The sequence below is a fragment of the Petromyzon marinus genome, chromosome 43 (genome assembly GCF_048934315.1).
Source record: "Petromyzon marinus isolate PM22_M1 ecotype Great Lakes invasive population chromosome 43, UKy_Petmar_22M1.pri1.0, whole genome shotgun sequence".
In the NCBI taxonomy this organism is placed as follows: Eukaryota; Metazoa; Chordata; class Hyperoartia; order Petromyzontiformes; family Petromyzontidae; genus Petromyzon; species Petromyzon marinus.
In genome coordinates, this window is record NC_133709.1 from 8,802,414 (window position 1) to 8,826,550 (window position 24,137).

Below are 24,137 nucleotides of genomic sequence, written 5' to 3' on the forward strand. Positions count from 1 at the left end.
AGATAAAGGCGGCCGGTGCTGGCCACCATCACCCCCCACCCCCCCTTGTTTGCTTGGTAACAGCACTTTCCCCAACAGTTTCTGTAGGCTATGCGGGAGATCTTTGTCTTTTGTGTGTGTGTGTGTGTGCACGTGCGTAAGTGTGTGCGTGGGTATGTAATTGAGTGTGTAAATAAGTGTGTTAGGAAGTGTGCAAGTGAGTATGCACATGTCCGAGCGAGTGTTTGTAAGTGTTCACGTGTTAGTAATTATGTTATTCAGCGAGTGTGTGTACGTGAGTGTGTACGTGTTAGTAAATATGTGCGAGTGTACAAATTAGTCTGTAAGTGTGCACGGGAATGTGCATGTGGGTTATTCAATAGTGTGTTCGTGTGCAGATGAGTGTGTTATTGATTTAGTGTGTTAGTGCATTGGTGATTGTGCAATAAGTGAGTGTGTGCCTGTTATCACTTAAGTGTGTTCGTAAGTTTGTTAGGGGAATGGCGTTCGTAAAGTATGTAAGTGTGCAAACTAGTGTGGAAGTGAAGGAGTGTGTAAGTGTGTATGTGTTAGTGGCTGAGTACGTAAGAGCGATCAGTGTGTGTACGTTGGTGAGTGTGTAAGCGGGTGAGTGAGTGTGTACGTGGGTGAGCGAGTGTGTAAGTAACGATGTATTAACGGGTGTGTAAGCGGGTGAGTTTGCAAGCGGGTGAGTGAGTGTGTACGCGGGTGTGTGTTGTAAGCAGGTGAGTGAGTGTGTAAGCGGGTGAGTGAGTGTGTACGTGGGTGAGTGTGTAAGCGGGTGAGTGAGTGTGTACGTGGGTGAGTGAGTGTGTAATCGGGTGAGTGAGTGTTTACGTGGGTGAGTGAGTGTGTAAGCGGGTGAGTGAGTGTGCACGTAGGTGAGTATGTAAGCCGGTGAGTGAGTGTGTAAGTAAAGAGTGTGTAAGCGGGTGAGTGTGTGTTGTAAGCGGGTGAGTGTAAGCAGGTGAGTGAGTGTGTAAGTAAAGCATGTGTAAGCGGGTGAGTGTGCAAGCGGGTGAGTGAGTGTGTAAGTGGGTGAGTGTGCAAGCGGGTGAGTGTGTAAGTGATGAGTGTGTAAGAGGGTGAGTGTGTAAGTGGGTGAGTGTGTAAGTGGGTGAGTGTGTAAGTGAGTGTGTAAGTAGGTGAGTGTGTGAGTGTGAGTGTGTAAGTGGGTGAATGTGTAAGTGGGTGAGTGTGTAAGTGAGTGAGTGTGTAAGTGAGTGTGTGAGTGAGTGTGTACGTGAATGAGTGTGTAACTGAGTGTGTAAGTGAGTAAGTGAGTGTATAAGTGAGTGAGTGTGTAAGTGGGTGAGTGTGTAAGTGGGTGAGTGTGTAAGTGAGTGTGTAAGCGGGTGAGTGTGTAAGTGGGTGAGTGAGTGTGTGAGTGAGTGTGTAAGTGAGTGTGTAAGTGAGTGAGTGTGTAAGTGACTGAGTGTGTAAGTGAGTGTGTAAGTGAGTGAGTGTGTAAGTGAGTGAGTGTGTAAGTGAGTGTGCAAGTGAGTGTGTAAGTGAGTGTGTAAGTGAGTGTGTGAGTGAGTGTGTAAGTGATTGAGTGTGTAAGTGAGTGAGTGTGTGAGTGAGTGTGTAAGTGGGTGAGTGTGTAAGTGAGTGAGTGTGTAAGCGGGTGAGTGTTTAAGTGAGTGTGTACGTGAGTGTGTAAGTGAGTGAGTGTGTAAGTGAGTGAGTCTGTAAGCGAGTGAGTGTGTAAGTGAGTGAGTGTGTGAGTGAGTGTGTGAGTGAGTGTGTAAGTGTGTAAGTGAGTGTGTAAGTGAGTGAGTGTGTAAGTGAGTGCGTCTGTAAGTGAGTGAGTGTGTGAGTGAGTGTGTAAGTGAGTGAGTCTGTAAGTGAGTGAGTGTGTAAGTGAGTGTGTAAGTGAGTGTGTAAGTAAGTGAGTGTGTAAGTGTGTGAGTCTGTAAGTGAGTGTGTCAGTGTGTAAGTGAGTGTGTAAGTGAGTGAGTGTGTAAGTAAGTGCGTCTGTAAGTGAGTGAGTGTGTGAGTGAGTGTGTAAGTGAGTGAGTCTGTAAGTGAGTGAGTGTGTAAGTGAGTGTGTAAGTGAGTGTGTAAGTGAGTGAGTGTGTAAGTGTGTGAGTCTGTAAGTGAGTGAGTGTGTCAGTGTGTAAGTGAGTGTGTAAGTGAGTGAGTGTGTAAGTAAGTGAGTGTGTGAGTGAGTGTGTAAGTGAGTGAGTGTGTAAGTGAGTGTGTAAGTGAGTGAGTGTGTAAGTGTGTGAGTGTGTAAATGGGTGAGTGTGTCAGTGAGTGTGTAAATGGGTGAGTGTGTAAGTGAGTGAGTGTGTGAGTGTGTAAGTGAGTGAGTGTGTAAGTGAGTGAGTGTGTGAGTGAGTGTGTAAGTGAGTGAGTGTGTAAGTGTGTAAGTGAGTGTGTAAATGGGTGAGTGTGTAAGTGAGTGTGTAAGTGAGTGAGTGTGTAAGTGAGTGAGTGTGTAAGTGAGTGAGTGTGTAAGTGTGTGAGTGTGTAAATGGGTAAGTGTGTAAGTGAGTGTGTAAATGGGTGAGTGTGTAAGTGAGTGTGTGAGTGAGTGTGTAAGTGAGTGAGTGTGTAAGTGAGTGTGTAAATGGGTGAGTGTGTAAGTGAGTGTGTAAGTGAGTGAGTGTGTGAGTGAGTGTGTAAGTGAGTGAGTGTGTAAGTGTGTAAGTGAGTGTGTAAATGGGTGCGTGCCTCGCTTGGTGCGGCTCCGCGTGTTTTGCTCGCGGCTCCCCGGCAACCGCCGCGGTTGCTCCGTAAACACCGCGAGGCGCGCAACAGCCGCCCTGGCAACAGCAGCAGCAGCAGCAACGGCGGAGGCAGCCAACACAACAGAGACAGCAGAGACAGCAGCAATAGCAGCAACAGAGACAGCAGCATCAGAGACACAGCAGAGACAGCAGCCACAGAGACACAGCAGAGACAACAGCCACAGAGACACAGCAGAGACAACAGCCACAGAGACACAGCAGAGACAGCAGCCACAGAGACACAGCAGAGACAACAGCCACAGAGACACAGCAGAGACAACAGCCACAGAGACACAGCAGAGACAGCAGCCACAGAGACACAGCAGAGACAACAGCCACAGAGACACAGCAGAGACAACAGCCACACAGACACAGCAGAGACAACAGCCACAGAGACAACAGCCACAGAGACACAGCAGAGACAACAGCAACAGAGACACAGCAGAGACAGCAGCCACAGAGACACAGCAGAGACACAGCAGAGACACAGCAGCAGCAGCAATAGCAGCAACAGAGACACAGCAGAGACACAGCAGAGACACAGCAGAGACAACAGCCACAGAGACGCAGCAGAGACACAGCAGAGACACAGCAGAGACACAGCAGAGACAACAGCCACAGAGACGCAGCAGAGACACAGCAGAGACGCAGCAGAGACACAGCAGCCACAGAGACAAAGCAGAGACAACAGCAGCCACAGAGACAAAGCAGAGACACAGCAGCCACAGAGACACAACATCGACGTCAGTTAATGTACAGTAATTCATCAATGAATAGATGCATCAATGGATACGTAGCAAGAACAGCAACATGAATGGCCAAGGACTGCATGAGCAGCGTTAACAAATAGCGTCAGCATCTATGAATAGACGCACATTAAAGTCGGCATTATAAACAGCATCAATTAAAAGGAAGAGCAACCCGATAGCATCGGGTGATCAAGGGGCAGCGGGCATCGATTACTCGGGACAGCATCAAGTAATAGGGGACAGCTTTGCTATGAATACAGACAGCACGCGTAAGGGCACCAATTACCGTATTTTCCCGCATACGCATATACCCCGCAAAAAATAGCGTTTTGTGTAAAACAAATTTCAGATGGCCCGCACCTTCATATACCCCGCAGGGTCTTGTTTGTAAAAAGTGGTATACCCCGCGGGTTATATGCAGGTGGATGGCGGCATCTGGCTTGGGCTGGACGCGTCGTGCCTCGAACGGGACCGATGGTCAAGAGCAATAACGGAACGGCAGCCAAGGCATGGAACGCGTTCCTAGAGGGTCGTCCACCGGGTAGATGGAGCGATGGAATCAGTTTCGTGTGGATTGCTACATTGCAGGATCGTCAGAGATCGGAACCAGAAAATCAGTTATTTGTACTGGAGGAATCCGATGAGCTATAAAGCTCTTTTGATTTAAAGCTTTCGTGACTGCAGGGATTCATATTCTTGGTTCTCTCGGTAAAGTAAACAAATATAAAACAATAAAATTATCAATTGTATTGTTTTATATTTATATTATTTTATTGTTTCCCTTCTACGTGACTTTACCGAAAGAACCAAGAATATAAAGCTCTTGTTCACACACATGTCGAGTATAGGGGCGTGTCAGAACGCTACAACAGCATACAATACAGAACCACGACAGGAGTTGAAAGTATAGGAAATGTAAGCAAATCAGCAGCGGAGACACGACCGTTGCTGCTGCTGATGATGAATAATTGAATAGGAACCACATTCAATAGGCACCGTTCACAGCATCAGTGACCAAGGAACGCAGCAATAACAAATTACACAGCATCTGCAGCACCATCAGTGAATAGGCACGACATCGTAAACAGGGTTGAATAGGGGCAAAATCGGCGATGTAATCGATTAATCGGACGAATACAAAGTAACGTCGTCAATGAATGGGGGCAACATCCAATGGCACATCGGTAGTGAATTAGCAGGGGGCGGTGTGAACGAATGAATAAATACCGCGAGCAAAATCGTCAGTGGCAAGAGGCGACAGCATCGGTGAATAACGCGGCATCGTTTCAATAAGGGGGAGGACGTCCATCGTCGGTTACGGCACGAGCGAATCGAGAAAGTTACGTTTCGACAGTATCAACGAATGGCAATTCGGCCCGGTCGCAATTCGTATCGTTCGGGGAAGGGGGCCGTTTGGTTTTTATTTTCTCGGCGACGTCCCGGGGGATTCCCATCTTCCACCGAGGGTTGCTCGAAGGCGAACAGCGCCCCCTCGTGCGCGCCTCTTGTTACGGCAATTTTCTGAACGTAGTTCTACAAGGCCCACTTCTGCGACGGCGTTCCCGAACACGTGGCGGGTGGGGGGTGGGGGATGTTCAGCCTCCCTGCTGCTCTGCTGCTAGGAATTCCGAAGCGATTCTCTGGGCAACGCAACCCATTGGACGTGCCGAGATGATCTCGCTGCACCGACCCACCCACCTTTCCCTGTTTAACCCCTCGTGGTGTGTCGCTGGGCTGGTGCGCTTAGTGACGTAATGGCCATCAGCAGCCGCGTAAGGGGCTGTCTGTAAATGACGTCACGCACCTGGGGGGTGGGGTCAGACGTTTGTGACGATGTGTGATGACGACGGGGGAGGTGAGAAATGTGACGTCACATCAAAATGCGCAACTTTTAATAAATCTAGACAACACATTCTACTTAATTAAATAAACTTTTTAATAAATGTTTTTTTCCTACAACATCAGAGTGCAGCGCCACATTAAATACGCACTACAATGACAATAGTTTAAAGCGATTTGAAGGATGTTTTATTATTTGTTGGGGAGGAGGGGGCAGAGCTTCGTGATGTCATATTTGAGGGGGGGGGAGTCTGACTTTTTGTGACGTCGTGTGACGACGGGGGGAGGGGGGGGGTCAAAAATCGTCCAAAATCGCGTGACGTCATTTATGGACGGCCTCTAACCCTTGGCCATGGCTTGTCGAGAGACAAAATATAGGGGGAGGGAGGGGGTGAGCGATTGATTAAAAATGTATTTCGTATTCTTTGGGTCATTCGGTAAAGTCACGTAGATACGTTCAAATTAATAAGAATTAAACAAACCAAAAATTGCTTTTTATTCATTTGAACCTATCTCCGTGACTTTACCCGAAAGACTCGAAGAATGTGAATTCCTGCAGTCACGAAAGCATTAAGTCAAGATTGAATGTATTTCGTCTATTGTTTGACTTGAGCCGGTCCTGGGCCACCCCCCCCCTTAGGTCGACTCAGCCTTAAATGTAGTCCCTGGTGCAGTGTGTAAAAATTGCATTTGGGTTGACTCGGTCGGGCGTAGTGTTGACCACCACCTCGTGTGTGGTGTTGGCGTTCACAGGCAGGTGCGACAGTACTCACACCTGCCCTCACAGTCTGGTTAGGCTATATGGGGGCAATCTTTGTCGCTGTGTTACAAGATCCAAAGCCAGACAATCGTGGTGGTGCTGAGACCACCTTTTGTCGACTCAGCCTTAAATGTAGTCCCTGCTGCAATGTGCATAAAAATAACATCGGGGGAGACAAAGGCGGTCGGGACGTCGTTGCTGGCCGCCCACGCAGGTGCTCGCTAAGAGCGCTTGCTCCGACAGTCTGTTAAAGGCAATGTGGGGGGATCTTTATCTTTGTTGTGCCACGCTAGGTACACGAAGGGCGTGGACATGTGGAACCTGGGATGCATCCTCGGGGAGATGCTCACGGGGAAGCCGCTCTTCCCCGGCGAGTCCACCATCAACCAGCTCGAGAGGATCATGGCCGTGGTGCCGCCACCTTCACGGGACGGTACGTGGCGGGGGAGGCGGGGGGGTGTGGGACATGGGGAAGAGGCACCGGGAGGCAAGCGCGGGGACACACAGGGGGACACGGAGAGAGACGGAGAGGCAACGGGGGGACACACGGGGAGAGATGGAGAGACAAAGGTAGGGGGGGCACAGGGAGACACGGAGAGAGACGGAGAGACAAGGGGGGGCACAGGGACAGATGGGGAGACAAGGGTGACAGACACGATGGAGACACACATGGAGAGACGGGGAGACAATGAGGGACACACAGGGAGGCACATGAAGAGGTGGAGAGACACAGGGAGAGACGCGGGGGGATGGCAAGATATGGTGAGACACAGTGATATGGGGAGACATGGGGAAACGGAGATGTTGCGACACGGTGTTACTCAATGATGTGAGTTGTACTTTGCTGTGTTCCACAGAACTCATGGCGATCAGCTCGGACTATGGGCGTTCAATGGTAGAAAGACTCATGGCTCAGTGAGTATGCATACACACCTACATAGGCACACACACACACACAAAGATCCCCTGTATAGCCTTTAACAAACCGTTGGGGCAAGTGCTGTTAGCAGGCACCTCTGAAGGCACGAGAGACACAACCACCTTTGTCTCCCCAAAGGCACTCATTTAAGGCTTAGTCGCCCTAGGGGAGACGCAGAACCGGTTTGGACAATTATCGTCACCGGTGTTGAATATCTGTGAACGGATGAGCGTCCGGGAAAAAAAAGAATAACTTTACCAAGTGCCCAGGAGCTTCATCAGAAATGGCGCCGTGCCCTGACCATGCCCAACCCCACCGTGCCAGCACCGCCCCCCCACTAGTACTGCGTCTCCAATGTTGAACTCCACCGCCACCGCCACCACTCCAGCCCCAACTAAGCACACGCGTGCGATCTCCATCCTCGCAGGAAGCGCCGATCGCTGGGGGAGCTGGCGAGGGGAGCGCCCCCAGAGGCGCTGGACCTGTTGTCGCGTCTCCTCGTCTTCAACCCCGAGCGGAGGCTGACGGCGGCCGAGGCGCTCGCGCACCCCTACGTGTGCCGGTAACGAGCACCGTGCGGAGTGGGGGGGGAGGGGGGGGGAGCCACTCTGTTAGCACGTCGAGGGGGAAATCTCTTCGGTCGGCGTGTGGCCACTGCGGTCACCACCTTGAACAGAACGGTGGGAGCACAGAACGTGGACTCGACGGCCCGATTCATAAATACGTACCAATTCTGGCATGTTGCAAGCATGTTGCTTGTATAGCACTGGGATGTTGCTGGTATGACACTGGCGTGTTGCGAGCATGCTGCTGGTAAGACACTGGCATTTTGGGAGCGTGTTGCTCGTGTGTATATGTACTGTGTATGTGCTAATCGGAGGTTCTCGTGTGTTGCTGGTGTATTGTTGTGTTTGCTGGTATGACACTGCTGGTGCGTTGCTCACTTAACCCTCTTGTGCTGCCTCTCCCACCGCCCCGCACATCCAACCCCTCCTCCCCGCCCCCAAACCCCTCCTCCCCACCACCCACTGCCCCCCCCCCCCAACCTCGCCCTCCACTCCAGGTTCCACGACCCCCCCACGGAGCCGTCCCTCAATTACGATGTGGTTCCTCCCGTCGACGACAACACCCAGCTCTCCGTCAACGAATACCGAAGCCACCTGTACGAGGTGAGCCAGCGCCCGTGTTTGCATGCGTGTGTGCGCGTGCATGTGTGCGGAGTGGAAGCGCAGCGGTTAGCACACTGGCAACCCGAGTTCGATTCCCGCTCATGACCAAAAAAACAGTGGCGACTATTTGAACCGGTCCGAGGCCTTCATCCAGGTAGACTCGCCAACAGCGCTTGTCCCGACAGTCTACGTAGGCTATGTGGGAGACCTTTATAATTGTGTTTGTGCATATTGTGTGTGTGTGTGCGACTGCCTTCCCCCACAGCTGATCCTGGAGAGGAAGGGCAGCATCAAGCACCTCCGCCGGGGTGACGCAAGGGACGGCAAGGACCCCCTGCAGTCGTTGTGCAGTGACCCCATAGAGGTGACCTGCCCCTCGTCCACCGCGGAGTTCCACAGGGAGTCCCCCCACGGGTCGCCTGTCGCCTCCTCCACCAAGCTGCTCAAGGCAGGCGGCGGCCAGGGCAGCCCCGTCGCCCCGCATGGGAGCCCCTCCCAGAAGCCCCTGTGGCACGGTGAGCAAAAAAAAAATCTAATGTGTAAATTGTGAGGAAAACCCCAATCGCAATTGAATCGTAGCACAGGCCCGAAAACCGTCAGTGTCAAAGGAGATGCAAAAATGTTGGCCTTCGCCCTGGTTCAAGTTTTCAAGTTTCATTTATTAGGCATAGCCCTGTGAGCCATGCGGCTCTTAAGTCGGGTGCAACCGCAACAAACAAAATTTGAACACAGAACATCTTAAAGCGGCAATGGTGACTATACCGTACTGATGAGTCCTAACTATGACGACACTGGTCTATCACAGTTTGTCTATCGCTGCATCACTTCTGCTGCTGCTGCTGCTGCTGCCAGTCGATCACATTTGGTCACCGATTATTTTGAAGGTGACCTAAGATGAGAGGAACCACAATGCAGTTCTGCTGGATTTGCTGATGGTGTTGTTGCACAATGCACAAATGAGCATGTGGGCTTTTTCCACGTTTTTGAATCTTGTTTGAAATTTAGTGAGAGCATATCAATGCAGTTATTTAAAAAACACAGATGAAAAAGTTACATTTTAAGTTTTTATTAAATTTCAGCTTTTTTCTGCCATCATCACATTTAATCTGATTTTCTTTAATTTCTCGGTGGTTTTTGTTGTTGTACAGATATATTAAGATCGTTGTAACGTGTCTTACCTTTTATTTGATCTTATTGTAAAGTCTTGAGATATGGTTGCCTTTAGATGGTATATAAATGTAACTTGTATTGTTTACATTTTGATTTAAAGCTTTCGTTACTGCAGGGATTCATATTCTTGGTTCTTTCGGTAAAGTCACGTAGAAGGGAAACAATAAAATAATAAAAATATAAAACAATACAATTCTCACGACGTTTCGACTGCAACACAAGCAATCATCATCAGATGTGAAAACCACAGCAAGAAAATTTGAAAAAAGTGGCGGGTTTTTTAACGTTAGCACCACGGAGAGCGATTTGGCAGTTTATTCAGATGGACGAGTCCATCTATGTTGTTGTTGACGCGTGTACAAGTATGAGTCCTGGTTGGGGGTTGCGGGCCTTTGTTGTCATTGTTCATATCATCATCGTCATTATCTTTGCCATCACCATCAGCAGCAGTACTGTCATCATCGTCATAATTATTGTAATCATCAATATCATAATCATCATCACAACCATCGTCAGCCCTACTCAACATGAGGTGTGTAAACATTGCCACTTGGGGACAAAGTTGGCCGGGCGTGGTGCTGGCCACCCACTCCTTCCTGCGCTGTACGTATGTACGTTGAACGTCTTTCGCACATTATGTAGCCAACCGTGATGATCGAAGTTGCTGTGCCAGCATTCGCAAGGTGCTGGCTAACAGCACTTGCCCCAACAGTCTGTTAAAGGCTATACGGGGGATCTGTGTCTTTGTGTTGCATGAGCAGGTCCAGATGCGCTGAGCTGCGTGCAGTTGAACCAGCAGCTCCCTGTGACCTCCGACCCCTCATTCCGGCCGCCCCTCACCCGCTCGCTGGAGGTCAGCTTATTATCATTGTCGATGCTAGCGGTGTGCCGTCTAGACGCCCTGCACGGCAATCACACGTAGCTGAAAACAAACACCATAAAGTGAAAAATATAACTTAACTTATGTCCTAGACTTTTTCCCGTCCAAGTACGGGTGCATTGCAGTAAATCTGAAACTTGCAAGCGAAAATCAGACCGTGACGTGATATTCATTGCATCCATTCGCGTGCAATTTGTAAGGGCGCGGTGACACAGACTTATTTCTTTAAAGGTTATGATCCCTTGTTCATCATGACGTCATTTTTACTTTGATGTCTCAACAACGTTACGGAGATCACGTGACTTGAGGGTTCTGCCTTTGTAGTGAGGGTTGTGATTTGACGACGAGGAGGGGGGAGGAGACGCCTCGGCCCCCCATGTGGAGTGACGTCAGCAGCTAATTATTATGAATGGAGGGGGGTGTCCATTTGGAGACGTCACCTCTTCATGAGTATTGATGAGGGGGACTGTTCGATGTGGAGTGATGTAACCTGCTCATGATTACTAATGAGGGGGGGGGTTCTCCATGCGGAGTGACATCACGCGCTCATGATTATTAATGAGGAGGGGGGGGGGTCCATGTGGAGGACGTCACCTGTTCATGATTATTAATGAGGGGGGCTGGTCGACGTGGAGTGACGTCACGCGCGGGACACACAGACATTCTTGGCTCATTACATATATGTATGTTGAACTTATTTCCCACGGTACGTAGCCAACCATGCTCATCGGAGGTGTGAGGGAAGGACAGCGAACTAAAAAACACAAAGCAGTTCTAAAGAAATGAGTTTTCAATATTTGAGAGTTTAGTTTTTTAGTTTGTTGTAGCTTGTTTTAGTTTGTTTAGTCATTGATGACCGGGCTGAGACCATCGACTCACGGACACTTGATAATTTCACGTTAATCATGGGTGGCTGACACGTGAACTTGATCCCAGGATTTTAGTGGTGCTGCCTCAGTGTCTGAAACAGAGCCACTATGAACGCCTTATTAACGAGAGAGACTCTGAACCGTACGGACCTGAACAAAAGATCTCACCTCGTCATATCAACAGAGCCATTATAATAAACCTCTTGATAGAGAGCAAGGGAGAGATGGACAACCAGGTCCAGGGATCCAACCCAGACGCTCAGTGATGTCAGCCCCCCCCCGCGCCTCCCCCCCCACCCGCCCCTGCCCCCCTCACCCGACACAGCAGTAGACATCGGTTACACCGCAGTCGATTGGCAGGTCGCGTTTGGTGGGGTAAAGTGTGGATATCTCGCACTTCCGAGACCGTTTTTGTTTTTCATTTTCACAGCTATCCCATCCTATGTCAGGAATTGTGACCGTGTCAGCACTTTTAAATCCAACTTGAAACCCGATTGTGCTATTCATTGGCTCTTCCCGCAGTCTGACTGTGGAATTATTGTAATTAATCATTTTTAATCATAATTATTGTTGACTATTATTGTCTTCGATCATACTCTGTCTTTCATTCTATTCACAGTGCGAGTGTGGCGTGTGAATAATTATAATGATTAATAATCATTGATTACTATTGACCATTGTCTTCTATTGTAGTTTGCAAGTGCATTTCCATCGGATAGTATCTGCACTCGTGAACGCAGTTTCTTTGACATTTGTATAATCTTATCGTAGGGCGCTCCGAGATGTTTTCATTTGAAAATAAAGATGGTGATTATAATTACTTTGATTATAATTGTAATAATAGTTATAGGGAACTGAAACTGAACCCGTGCGTGACCATCGCAGGCAAGGGGCATGAGCACTTTTGCCCCGGCGGTGGCCAAGGCGTCGTCGCTGTCATCAACGACGGAGGAAGACGAGGAGGATCTGGAGGAGCTGGACGACGAAGAGGTGGACGGTGACGATGACGACGACGACGAGGAAGAGGTGGTGGTGGTGACGAGGGCTTTGTCCGGGCGCCGGGGGGAGAATCGTGGGGCGAGTACGGCGCTTCAGGCGCGCGAGCGCTCACCGACGCAGCACTCTTAGTGGGGGGGGGGTGTGTGTGTGGGCGACGCGGACACGTGCACGTACACACGCACGCTAACGCACACACGCATTCACTGCCAAGCTTAGCCACACACAAACGCAAGCAGCTTGCTCGCTCACTCAGCGACTTACTCGCTCATTCATCTGCCCTCTCGCTCACTCACTCGCATGTCCACTTGCTCGCTCACTCACGCACTCGCTCCCTCATTCACCCACCCACCCACTCACTGGCTCACCCATATAGCCACTTGCCCAGCTACTCACACACTCGCTCCCTCCTTCACCTACCCACTCATTCACTCGCTCAATCACCCACCCACATGCTCACTCACTCAATCATAGGACCACTTCCTGAGCCACTCTCTCACTTTGGTACCCATCCACTGATCCACTATCTCATTCCTTCACTCAATTACTCACTTAAATGCTCACCCACGTACTCTCCCTCTCATTCGCTCACCCATGCAATCGCACACACTTACCCACTCACTCACGCACATACACTTTCGCTCACTCACTCGCTGACCTGACCTACTCACTTATCCACTCTGTCACTCGCCTAAAACACCCAGACACTCACAGACCCAATCACCCTCACACTCACAGACCTAATCACACTCACAGGCCCAATCACCCACACACTCACAGACCCAATTACCCACACTCACAGACCCAATCACACTCACAGACCCAATCACCCACACACTCACAGACCCAATCACCCACAAACTCACAGACCCAATCACCCACACACTCACAGACCCAATCACCCTCACACTCACAGACCCAATCACACTCACAGACCCAATCACCTACACACTCACAGACCCAATCACCCTCACACACCCAATCACCCTCACACTCACAGACCCAATCACCCATACACTCACAGACCCAATCACCCTTACACTCACAGACCTAATCACCCACACACTCACAGACCCAATCACACTCACAGACCCAATCACACTCACAGACCCAATCACCCACACACTCACAGACCCAATCACCCACACACTCACAGACCCAATCACCCACACACTCACAGACCCAATCACACTCACAGACCCAATCACACTCACAGACCCAATCACACTCACAGACCCAATCACCCACACACTCACAGACCCAATCACCCACACACTCACAGACCCAATCACCCACACACTCACAGACCCAATCACACTCACACTCACAGACCCAATCACCCACACACTCACACACCCAATCACCCTCACACTCACACACCCAATCACCCTCACACTCACAGACCCAATCACCCATACACTCACAGACCCAATCACCCTCACACTCACAGACCCAATCACCCACACACTCACAGACCCAATCACACTCACAGACCCAATCACACTCACAGACCCAATCACCCTCACACTCACAGACCCAATCACCCACACACTCACAGACCCAATCACACTCACACTCACAGACCCAATCACCCACACACTCACACACCCAATCACCCTCACACTCACAGATGCAATCACCCTCACACTCATAGACCCAATCACACACACACTCACAGACCCAATCACCCACACACTCACAGACCCAATCACACTCACAGACCCAATCACACTCACAGACCCAATCACCCACACACTCACACACCCAATCACTCTCACACTCACAGACCCAATCACACTCACACTCACAGACCCAATCACCCACACACTTACCCAATCACACTCACAGACCCAATCACCCTCACACTCACAGACCCAATCATCCACACACTCACAGACCCAATCACACTCACACTCACAGACCCAATCACCCACACACTCACAGACCCAATCACCCACACACTCACAGACTCAATCACACTCACAGACCCAATCACCCACACACTCACAGACCCAATCACCCACACACTCACACACCCACACACTCACACACCCAATCACACTCACACTCACAGACCCAATCACACTCACACACCCAATCACCCACACACTCACAGACCCAATCACCCACACACTCACAGACCCACACACCCTCACACTCACAGACCCAATCGACCACACTCGCTCGTATCGCTCCGCTCAACCACTCCAGTAATTTTTTAAATTATTTTCCACTGTTATCGTTATTGTATAAACTCTAAAACTAGCCAAAGCACTTATTATTATTTTTCCAAAAATTGCGATCCAAGTAAAATTGTCTTGGATGTTTTTTTCTTTCCTGTCACGTTAAAAAGATCGTTACATTTTGTTATTTAAAACAAACTATATATTCTCTGTGTATATATATACAATTGCAATAACTTGGTGTTCATGTTTTCTGGGAGAAGCGAAGCCTTCTGCCCACCACACGCACTAAATCGCGACTCTTGCTGCTGAGGCGGCTCAGATTTCATCATCGTCGTCGTCGCAAAATTCTCATCGTCGTTAATCATCGTCAGTTCACGCAGACGACCTTCACGCAGACGACCTTCACCGCCGAATTATCCCTGCCGCGGTTGTGGACGAAGAGTGGTGGTGGAATGGTCGTGGTGGTGGCTGCGGCTCAGCAACCGTACCGCCGCTATGAACCCGCTGACCCATAGTCCCGATTTTGCCTGTCGCATGACTATCAGTGGCCGCTGGCAACGTGAACCGCTCCTGGGCCTACCCTCCACCGCAGCGCCCCCCCCCCTGCCCCCCACAACTCACTTTGCAGCGTGCCAGCGTGGTGAAGTATGGTCAAACAACCCCCAGTGATGACCACCAATGAACGGGGAAGCTTTCGTTCAGCAGTGGATCGATAAAGGGAATGCAAATGATATTATAAAAAAAAAACATTTACACATTCATCATTAATACTGTGTGTGTGTGGCCTTAAGAAGACAAACGTGTGTATATAAATAGGCGATGTTTTAGGCAATGGCCCTTGGCAGCAGATACAGAGGCCAGAGAGGTAGTAGGGTTACAGGTCACTCTGCATTGTTGGCCTATGTGCAGAGAAGGGTCGTTAAATGAAACATCACCTCTCATATACGTGTTCTTTTTTTAAAGGCCACACTGTTATTGAGAGTTGTGTTGTTAACTGTGCCTGTGCACCACTGCCAACGCAGCAGCAGCAGCATCGCCAAACGAATCTGTTTAATTTTAAATTGTATTACTCTGGTTGGCTCCATGCAATTATTCGGGTGCTACTGGTGGCAATTAAATAAATAAATAACTCACCATGGATCGAACTCGAGCACGGACGGGCACCCATCCGTCACTGGCGGCCCAGAGCCAGCGGCGGTGGAAATTCCACATTCCCATGGCGAGTAGTAGCCTATTCACAAAGTGGCCACTGTTGATATCCAGATCGGAGGGTATGTTGACTCATCGATTGTAATCGAATCGCAATTGATAGATTCGTGCGTCGTTGAACACGATTGCTCTTCCCGTGAGACCTCCGCAACCATTAGAGGCGCTATGACATTCACTTCGGGTGATTGCCGCTGCTTCGGCAAATGGTGCATGAGCGCAGACTCGCACTTGTCAATAACAACACTGTGTGTGGCCATAAGTTGAAGAAAGCAAATATAAGTGATATGCGACGATTCGGGTAATGGTACTTCTTGATGGCGCGTGGAGACGTAAAAACCAAACTGTGCTGGAACCGCATGGAATAGCAACCCCGAATTGTGGACCGTGGTCGCTAAATCCCTTCGTGCCCGTTTCCTCCAAAGTGGTAATAATTTTAGCGGCCTCCACAATAATGAGATGATGATGATGGTGGTGATGATGATGATCTGAATCGGCCCTCAAGTGGGATTTGAACTCACGGCTTCCCGACCGCAGGTCAAGGGGCCCTCTTGACTATAACGATTCTCTGGCCGTAACGAAGATCTCCCCTAGTCTACTGCTAAGTAACAACAATCGTATTTAAATACAGTAATACCCCCGGTTTACGTCGGGAGACGCGTTCCTGAAAGGTCCGACGACGTATATCGAAACGACGCAAATCAAAGCGATTTACAGGGCCGATTGGTGGAGGCGAAGACTGAGAAGTGTGGGGTTGAGGCGACGAAAATCAGGTAGTGAGTGGCGTTAATAGAGTGACGACGTATTTGCGAAACGACGTCAAAGGAGGAGACGTAAATCGGGGTGCTACTGTGCCACATTTTCTGGTGATGATACTGCGTTGGCAGTGGCGCACAATCAACAAGTGCTGTAAGTAAGAGCCATTGCCTACTATGTATTTTTTTCCTTCTCTTTTAAGGCCACACACAGACACAGAGTATTATTGATGAATGTTGTTGGTTTTTGTGTTATTCAAACGACGAAACTTTAGTTTGAACATCTTGAAATTTCGGGACAGCCCCCCCCCCCAACGCTGCCCCCCCCACCCGGAATGGTTTCTCGATCCGCCACCTGCGTTTGGAACATTCTGAGTTGCATTTCCCAGCATTGTCGCCATCATTAATGAACAGATTCGCAAAGATCCCGCGTATAGCATGTTACAGGTTGTTGGGGCAAGTGCTGTTAGCGAGCAGCACCTATGGAGGCCGGCCCCGGCACACGAAGTCGTAGGTGGACCAGCACCACGCCCGACCGCCTTTGTCTCCCTAGTGGCGATGTTTACATAATGGCAGCAGGTACTCATTTGAGGCCGAGTCGACCTAGGGGAGGCCCAGGACCGGTTCACACGCACACTGCCTGGTTGGCTTACCACGTGGATCAGTACTGTACGTACCACTGCCTGGGTTACCATGGTGATGCGTTGGTTACCATGGCGACGCGTTGGTCACCGTGGTGATGCGTTCGTTACCATGGCGACGCGTTCGTTACCATGGCGACGCGTTGGTCACCGTGGTGATGCGTTCGTTACCATGGCGACGCGTTGGTCACCGTGGTGATGTGTTGGTTAAACAGCCGTGTTGAATGGTCACGTTTTGGCAGATTGACTGTACAGTATTCAGAGGCGAACAGAGGCAGAAAGAAGATTCGCTGTGGAGTTGGAAGACGTGCGAGTGTGCGTGTGATGATAACTCTTTACGCCCTGCACACGTGCACGTGAACCTTGCTTCGAGTTGCCGAACAAATGTCTGCGTATGGACACAAAGATGAGAATTGTTCGTGAGAGTTTAAGTTTGACTGCTGTATAGTGTCTGTAGCCTTGACGCTACAACCAATCGGATGTGATTAACGCTAGCCCCAACACAAGCACTGGCTCCAACCACTAGCCATGACTATAGCACTGCCCCTGACACTCTCTAACACACTAACACTAGACCTGACACTAACTGTTAACACAAACTAGCCCTAACCCCAACACGAGCACTTAGCACTGCCACTAGCCCTGACACACTAACACTAGCCTCAAACACCCTTAACATAATGCCTAACTTCAACCCTAACAAATGTAGTCTAACACTAACACTAGCCCCAACACCAGCCCTAACAAATGTAGTCTAACACTAACACAATACCTAACAACCAGCCCTAACAAATGTAGTCTAACACTAACACAATACCTAACAACCAGCCCTAACAAATGTAGTATAACACTAACACTAGCCATAACACCAGCCCTAACAAATGTAGTCTAACACTAACACTAGCCTCAACACCATGCAATAACACTACGAATTGGAACACTATCTCTTAAAACTAGAACTTTATCATTAGCCCTACCACTAAATACATTTGTCTAAAAATACACATTGATATACTGTATATATAGAGGACTGTAGAACTTGGGCAAATTGTTAGTCGCCACGGGCTTCCTCACCGCCCGGCTGCTTTGCTGCCTTTTAACTTGGTCTGTGGCTTCCGCCTTTTGCATAAAGGACGAAGAAGACGCGATGCATGAAACGACACACTTGGTGAATGGTATTAGCCCTGCTGCAACAACAACAACAATCCCCACTAAGTGGCGGTGACGTCACCACAGCGCTCGTGCCACGCTAGGTGCACCTCGAGCATGCCACGTGAAGTGGTGGAAAGAGGCTCTCGCTGTTCGCAGGCAGGAAGGTCCACGGGACAGACCCAGGTGCCATGGGTTGGCTGAATGAGATGACATGTTGCTGTTAGCCCCGACGACTAAAACCCCAAAAGGCTCAAGAGCACTCCAGTGTAAATGCGTATATATATTTTGATGCTGATTCTGAGATGCTCGGACAATTACGACGACGATTTGTGCAACGTATTTCACGTACCATTTGTTTTTTTCGGTAAAGCCGCGTAGGTAAGTGGAAAATATAATATCAGATCACGACGTTTCGATCGCAACACAAGCAATCGTCATCAGGTGGGATAACCACAATAAGCCGCTAACTTCAGCAGTTTTTTTCTTGCTGTGGTTGTTCCACCTGATGACGATTGCTTGTGTTGCGATCGAAACGTCGTGATCTATTATTATTATTTTATTTTCTACCTACCACGTGACTTTACCGAAAGAACCAAAGAGTATGGGATTCCTGCAGTTACGAAAGCTTCAAATCAAAATTTTGTTTCACGTTCGTAAATTCGACACAGAGTCACGTGGCGGCAATTATTGATGTCATCAAGCGCAGGTTTCCCTCGCTCTGTGCGGTAGAAGTGGTTGGTAGTAGTTGATGCGTTCCCCAAAAACGTGGGCACAAAGCGAAGCCGGCACACAGAGCACACACACAACACACACAGCACACACACAACACACACAACACACAGCACACACAACACACAGCACACACAACACACACACAACACACAGCACACACAACACACACAGCACACACACACACAACACACACAACACACAGCACACACAACACACAGCATACACAACACACACAGCACACACAACACACAGCACACACACAACACACAGCACACACACAACACACAGCACACACAACACACACACAGCACACACAACACACACACAACACACACAACACACACAGCACACACACACCACACACACACCACACACACAATGTTGTCCCACGCTCAACCGCATAGCCACACATGAGTTAATTAAACCCGCATAGAGCGAATTTTGGGTATTAATGGGGCCTTCCATGGGGGGGGGAGGTCGGTGCGGACAAATCCCCCCGTGGCAACCCCCGATGCCTTCAAACTAAACCAGAAGCCGAAGCGCGGGTCCCCCCAAAGCGTGGGGCCCGGGCCGGTCGTCCAGATTCTTCATTACCCTATAGGGACGGCTCTGGCCGCATATACTGGAGGCGAAATCGCACAAACCGAATCCGCATAAAGGGAGGGAAAGCTGTATTGTTATATTCAACCTCATTGGCTGCAAGATGGAAAACCTCAACCACCCTTATCGAACTAAAAACCCTGGCAACTCGTGTTGTTCAATAAACACACGCGCGCACGTTGCAACACAATTGTATGGTGCAATTTAAAGGCAACAGGAGGAAATGCTGACGGGACACATTAAATACACGCCTCTGCCAAAAAGATACCTGGGCCAGCGTAACAGGAGGCCACCGATGTATCCCCTTCACGATGACGACCTTATTATTCTTGGTTCTTTCGGTAAAGTCACGTATAAGGGAAACAATAAATTAATACAAATATAAAGCAATACAATTCTCGCGACGTTTCGACTGCAACACAAGCAATCATCATCAGGTGTGAAAACCACAGGTTTTTTTAAAAATCATTTTATTGTTTCCCTTCTACGTGGTGACTTTACCGACAGAACCAAGAATATTAATCCCTGCAGTCACGAAAGCTTTAAATGAAAAGATGACGACCCTCTTTAGAGCTCCCCCTAGCGGAGGACTTTCCGGCAGCAGCGATACGAGCGGGCAATTACAGGGGCTGCGTATTTGTCCTGTTATTCTTTACGACAAAGACAACGTTCCCACGTGTGTGTGTATATATATATAGCCTTAACAGACTATTTTGGAAAGTGCTGTCGTGCAGACCACACGCGCACCACCAACACCAACAACAAAGGCACAGGACGTTTACCGGGGCAATGAGACGGTGGTGGCGATTGTTGATTGCAGAAGGCAGTACAGCAAGTAGGACAACACTGCGTTCGTATCCGTGTCGTGTATCAAGGGGTGTCTCCTTGTCCTCCCCCTCCACGCCACCCATTCCCACCATCCGCGTGTTATCTCTGAGGGTCAGTTCCATGGTTTGGAGCACGATGGCTCGCCCAGTCAACATACCAACAACGGTGTGGGGGGAAACGGCTCAATTGACCAGAGTGCTGACCGTATGGTCCAAACGACCACCGTTGGGCCCACTTGTTGGGGCCAGTGTTGACATGTGGTCGGACGAACGTTGGCCCAACGTAAAGTAAACGCTCGCCAATTGTTGGACCGACGCTGGCCCGACGTTCCGTGTTCACTGGCTCGCCTGCTTTAATCGGTGGTGGTCAGATGCAGTTTTGTACGTGTATGTTTGACCATGTAATTTATTGCAATAAACGATGGTAAAACTGTTTTTACAACAAACAAAAACATTCGTGTGATCAACATTTACTATTTTACTTGACTGGGGCACGAACTCAAAAAGTCCAACGTTAAAACGCTGGTGTTAGTGCATTGGTACCTGAGTTAGATTCCCTACCACGGATCGTTTAGTGGTGATCTAATTTATTCGAACCGGTCCCGGGCCTCGCCTCGGTCGACTCAGCCTTTAAATGAGTGCCTGGTGCGATGTGTAAGCATCGCCACTGGGGAGACAAAGGCGGCCGGGAGTGATGCTGGCCAGCCACCCCCTTGTGTGCCGTGCCGGCCTTCACAGGTGATACTCGCAAACAGCACTTGCCCCAACAGTCCGTTAAGGCTATACGGGTGAGATATTTCTCTTTGTCTGTGTATGTTTATAATCTGTGTGCGTGTGCAAGGCCGTGTCTGTATGTTTGTGCCTGTATGTATGTCTTCATGTTTCTACCCTTTGTGTATATGTGTATGACTGCGTGTGTGTATGTTTGCCCGTCAGGAGCGGTGGCGCAGCGGTTAGCGCCTTGCGCTCCGAATCTGGCGCCCCGACAGTGTTCAGTCGATTCCCGCTCACAGCCATCATCAGTGACGAATACTGGAACCGATCCCTGGGCCATCCCCTGGATCGACTCGATCTCAAATGAGCACCTGGCGCAATGTGTAAACATCAGCACTGGGATAGACAAAGACGGCCGGGCATAGTGTTGGCCACCCACTCTGCCGTGCGCAGTGTCAACCTTCATAGTTTGTGGGGGAATAATAGCAAATTTTCTATACTTTTGAGGCATGACCAATTAGAAAATAACACGAACAAAAATCGTGTTACATAGTTAATTATTCATCTCACGACTTTCATTCAGCTCGTGAACCCTCACCTCTAAAGGTCTCAAGCATTGGCCACCAACTCCGTCGTGCGCCCTTGACACCCTTCATAGGCGTTACTCGACAACAGCACTTGCCCCAACACTCTGGAAGGTTATATGGCGGGGGAGGAGGATACCTTTGTCAATAGCAATCTGGCGCTCACATCTCAGACCGAAAGTCCCGAAACGGAGAAGGGAAATTTCTCAGAAACTCGTTTTGTCAGACTCGCTCACATCCCTTCCGGGAAAAAAAAACGACAGCTCCCCCCCCCCTCCCTCCCCAGCCACCACACGGATCATTAACTCTACCTCTACGCATGAAGACCCTCAACCTTACCTCCTCTCCCGCGTCTATATTATTATTAACCTTACAACTTTCATCCAGATCGGTTTCACACGTCGGACTCGCTCAGATCGTTAACCCTCATCACTAAGTCTCGTACACGATGTATAAACCTCACTCACACACGGATCATTAACGTCACTCACGTGAAAAAAACAACTTAAAACACGGGTCTACAATCAACATCTCAAGATTTTTGCTTGAAATTTGCTTCGGCGGAGCTGATGGGGACATTGGAGGTAATTCCACATTCCCATGGCGTCGGGGGGGGGGGGCGGGGCGGGCAAGACTATGCACGTGGACGTCGACTTGTTGACTGCCCACGAAGTGGTAGGCATTTTATCGATCTTGGAGCAAGTGGTAATGGTTATGATGGTTGTGGTAGTGATGCAATATTGCTCGTGTTGTTGACGGTGATTATGGTTGTGGAATATTGGAATGACAGTGGAAGAAGATGATTATATAATAATGCACATGAGTGTGGTAGCGAGCATTTACTTCAATGATGCTGTAGTGAATCTTGAATCTTGATTCAAATACAGCAGCTCGTCTGATCTCGGAAGCTAAGCAGGTTTGAGCCTGGTCTAGTACATGCGACCCATTCCATGTCACTACACATAGATGGGAGACGTGCAGGTGCCGTAGGCTTGAGCCTACAGGAGTGAACGGGAGATGGCAATAGAGCGATGGATTATTGAATCCTTATTCACGGAGATGTTGAACGTGATCTTCCTTTATCTTTGTGTCGGCTAAGGGCTGAGCTTCGGATTGAACAAAAGAAAAACTGAATTTCGGCAATTTGGATGATTTTAACTCTGTCCGCACGGGTCAAACGTCTGTTTGTCTTCGTGAAAACAAAATGAATTTGTTGTTAGCTGTGCTTGCGAGCCACTTGTGTCAAACGGTTGGGTGAAGCCAACTCCACGAAAGAAAAATCCGGAACTTCCGAAATCTCGCGTCTGGGGCTTGATTCTCGGAAGTGTTTTGTACCGTCGGGGGAGAAAGCAGATCCACGGCGTGCCGCGATCGCTCCTGCTGCTGATTGATGAGCGCGTTTCAGCTGGCTCTGCCTGCGGTGCTAAAAAGCGCCCCTGCTGTGTGCGGACACGAGCGCGCCACGGTGCGATAATCGATAATCGATTTCTACACGCGATTGGTTGAGCCGTGTGACTGAGAGAGGGGGTAGCAGCTACGTAGCACCAACCCGCCTTGAGATCACAAACATTGGCGACCCATTTAATATTCTTGGTTCTTTCGGTAAAGCCACGTAGAATGGGAAAACATTTTTTTTATTGTTTTATTTTTATTATTCAAATTATTATAAAGCAATAACATTTATTGTTTTATTTGTATAATTGTATTATTTCCCTTCTACGTGGTGACTTTACCGAAAGAACAAAGAATATGAATACCTGCAGTCACGAAAGCTTTAAATCGAGACCCATTTAATATTCACCGGACACAATACAGAATGTGTTTACCATCTTTATTATTCATGTAAGACCTTGTTGAAATACCAGGCGAGGCGTTAACTTCCTCGCCTGGTATGGAGAAGGTTATGGGTTCGATCCAGGCCCTGAGGCCTGTCGTATGTTATTTTGGAGTTTTGCATTTTCTGGCCAGTTGTCGCGTGCATTTTTTATCCGGGTCGTCCTCCGTGGGTTTTCCCTCCACATTTAGAAACACGCGTTTAGAGTATTTGGCTGCTATACATTTCCACATTATAAGCCACTTCGTTGAGCTATTATTTGTGATCAGATCGCTTCTGGAAAAACAGAGCGACATAGCTCAGTGGACCTTTCCTGGTAAAATAAAAAAAATACATTTTAATGGTTTAGTTTGCGTACTCAGACTAAAGAAAAACAAGTACATCGTCGCGATGTGTAAACGTCGCCAAAAAGGCAACCGAGCGTGGTGCCTGTCCATCCCCCACACCCCCTCGTGTGCCGTGCCGACCTTCAAAGGGGCCGTCCATAAATGACGTCACGCGATTTTGAACGAATTTTGACCCCCCCCTTTGTCACACGGCGTCACAAAAAGTCAGACCCCCCCCCTCAAATATGACGTCACAAAGCTCTTCCCCCCCTCCCCCCCCCCCCCAAAAATAAAACATTTTTCAAATCTCTTTAAACTATTGTCATTGCAGTGCGTATTTAATGTGGCGCTGCACTCTGATGTTGTAGCAGAAAACATTTATTAAAAAGTGTATTTAATGAAGTAGAACGTGTTGTCTATATTTATTTAAAGTTGCGCATTTTGATGTGACGTCACATTTCTCACCCCCCCCCCACCCCCCATCGTCACAAATG

At 49.1% G+C, this 24,137-nt stretch overlaps 1 protein-coding gene across 2 annotated transcripts in view; it reads left to right on the forward strand.

Annotated features, from left to right (window-relative positions):
* The window catches only part of LOC116951605 (extracellular signal-regulated kinase 2-like), a 118,109-nt gene that overhangs the window by 34,122 nt on the left and 59,850 nt on the right, over positions 1 to 24,137 (forward strand). For both annotated transcript variants that reach the window (XM_032970368.2, XM_032970369.2), the window contains exons 8-14: positions 6,377 to 6,516; positions 6,941 to 6,998; positions 7,430 to 7,564; positions 8,066 to 8,171; positions 8,437 to 8,686; positions 10,103 to 10,194; positions 11,976 to 22,067. In XM_032970368.2, coding sequence (XP_032826259.2) covers positions 6,377 to 6,516; positions 6,941 to 6,998; positions 7,430 to 7,564; positions 8,066 to 8,171; positions 8,437 to 8,686; positions 10,103 to 10,194; positions 11,976 to 12,218 — 1,024 coding nt within the window. In that variant the 3' untranslated portion in view covers positions 12,219 to 22,067. The remainder of the gene's footprint in view (positions 1 to 6,376; positions 6,517 to 6,940; positions 6,999 to 7,429; positions 7,565 to 8,065; positions 8,172 to 8,436; positions 8,687 to 10,102; positions 10,195 to 11,975; positions 22,068 to 24,137) is intronic.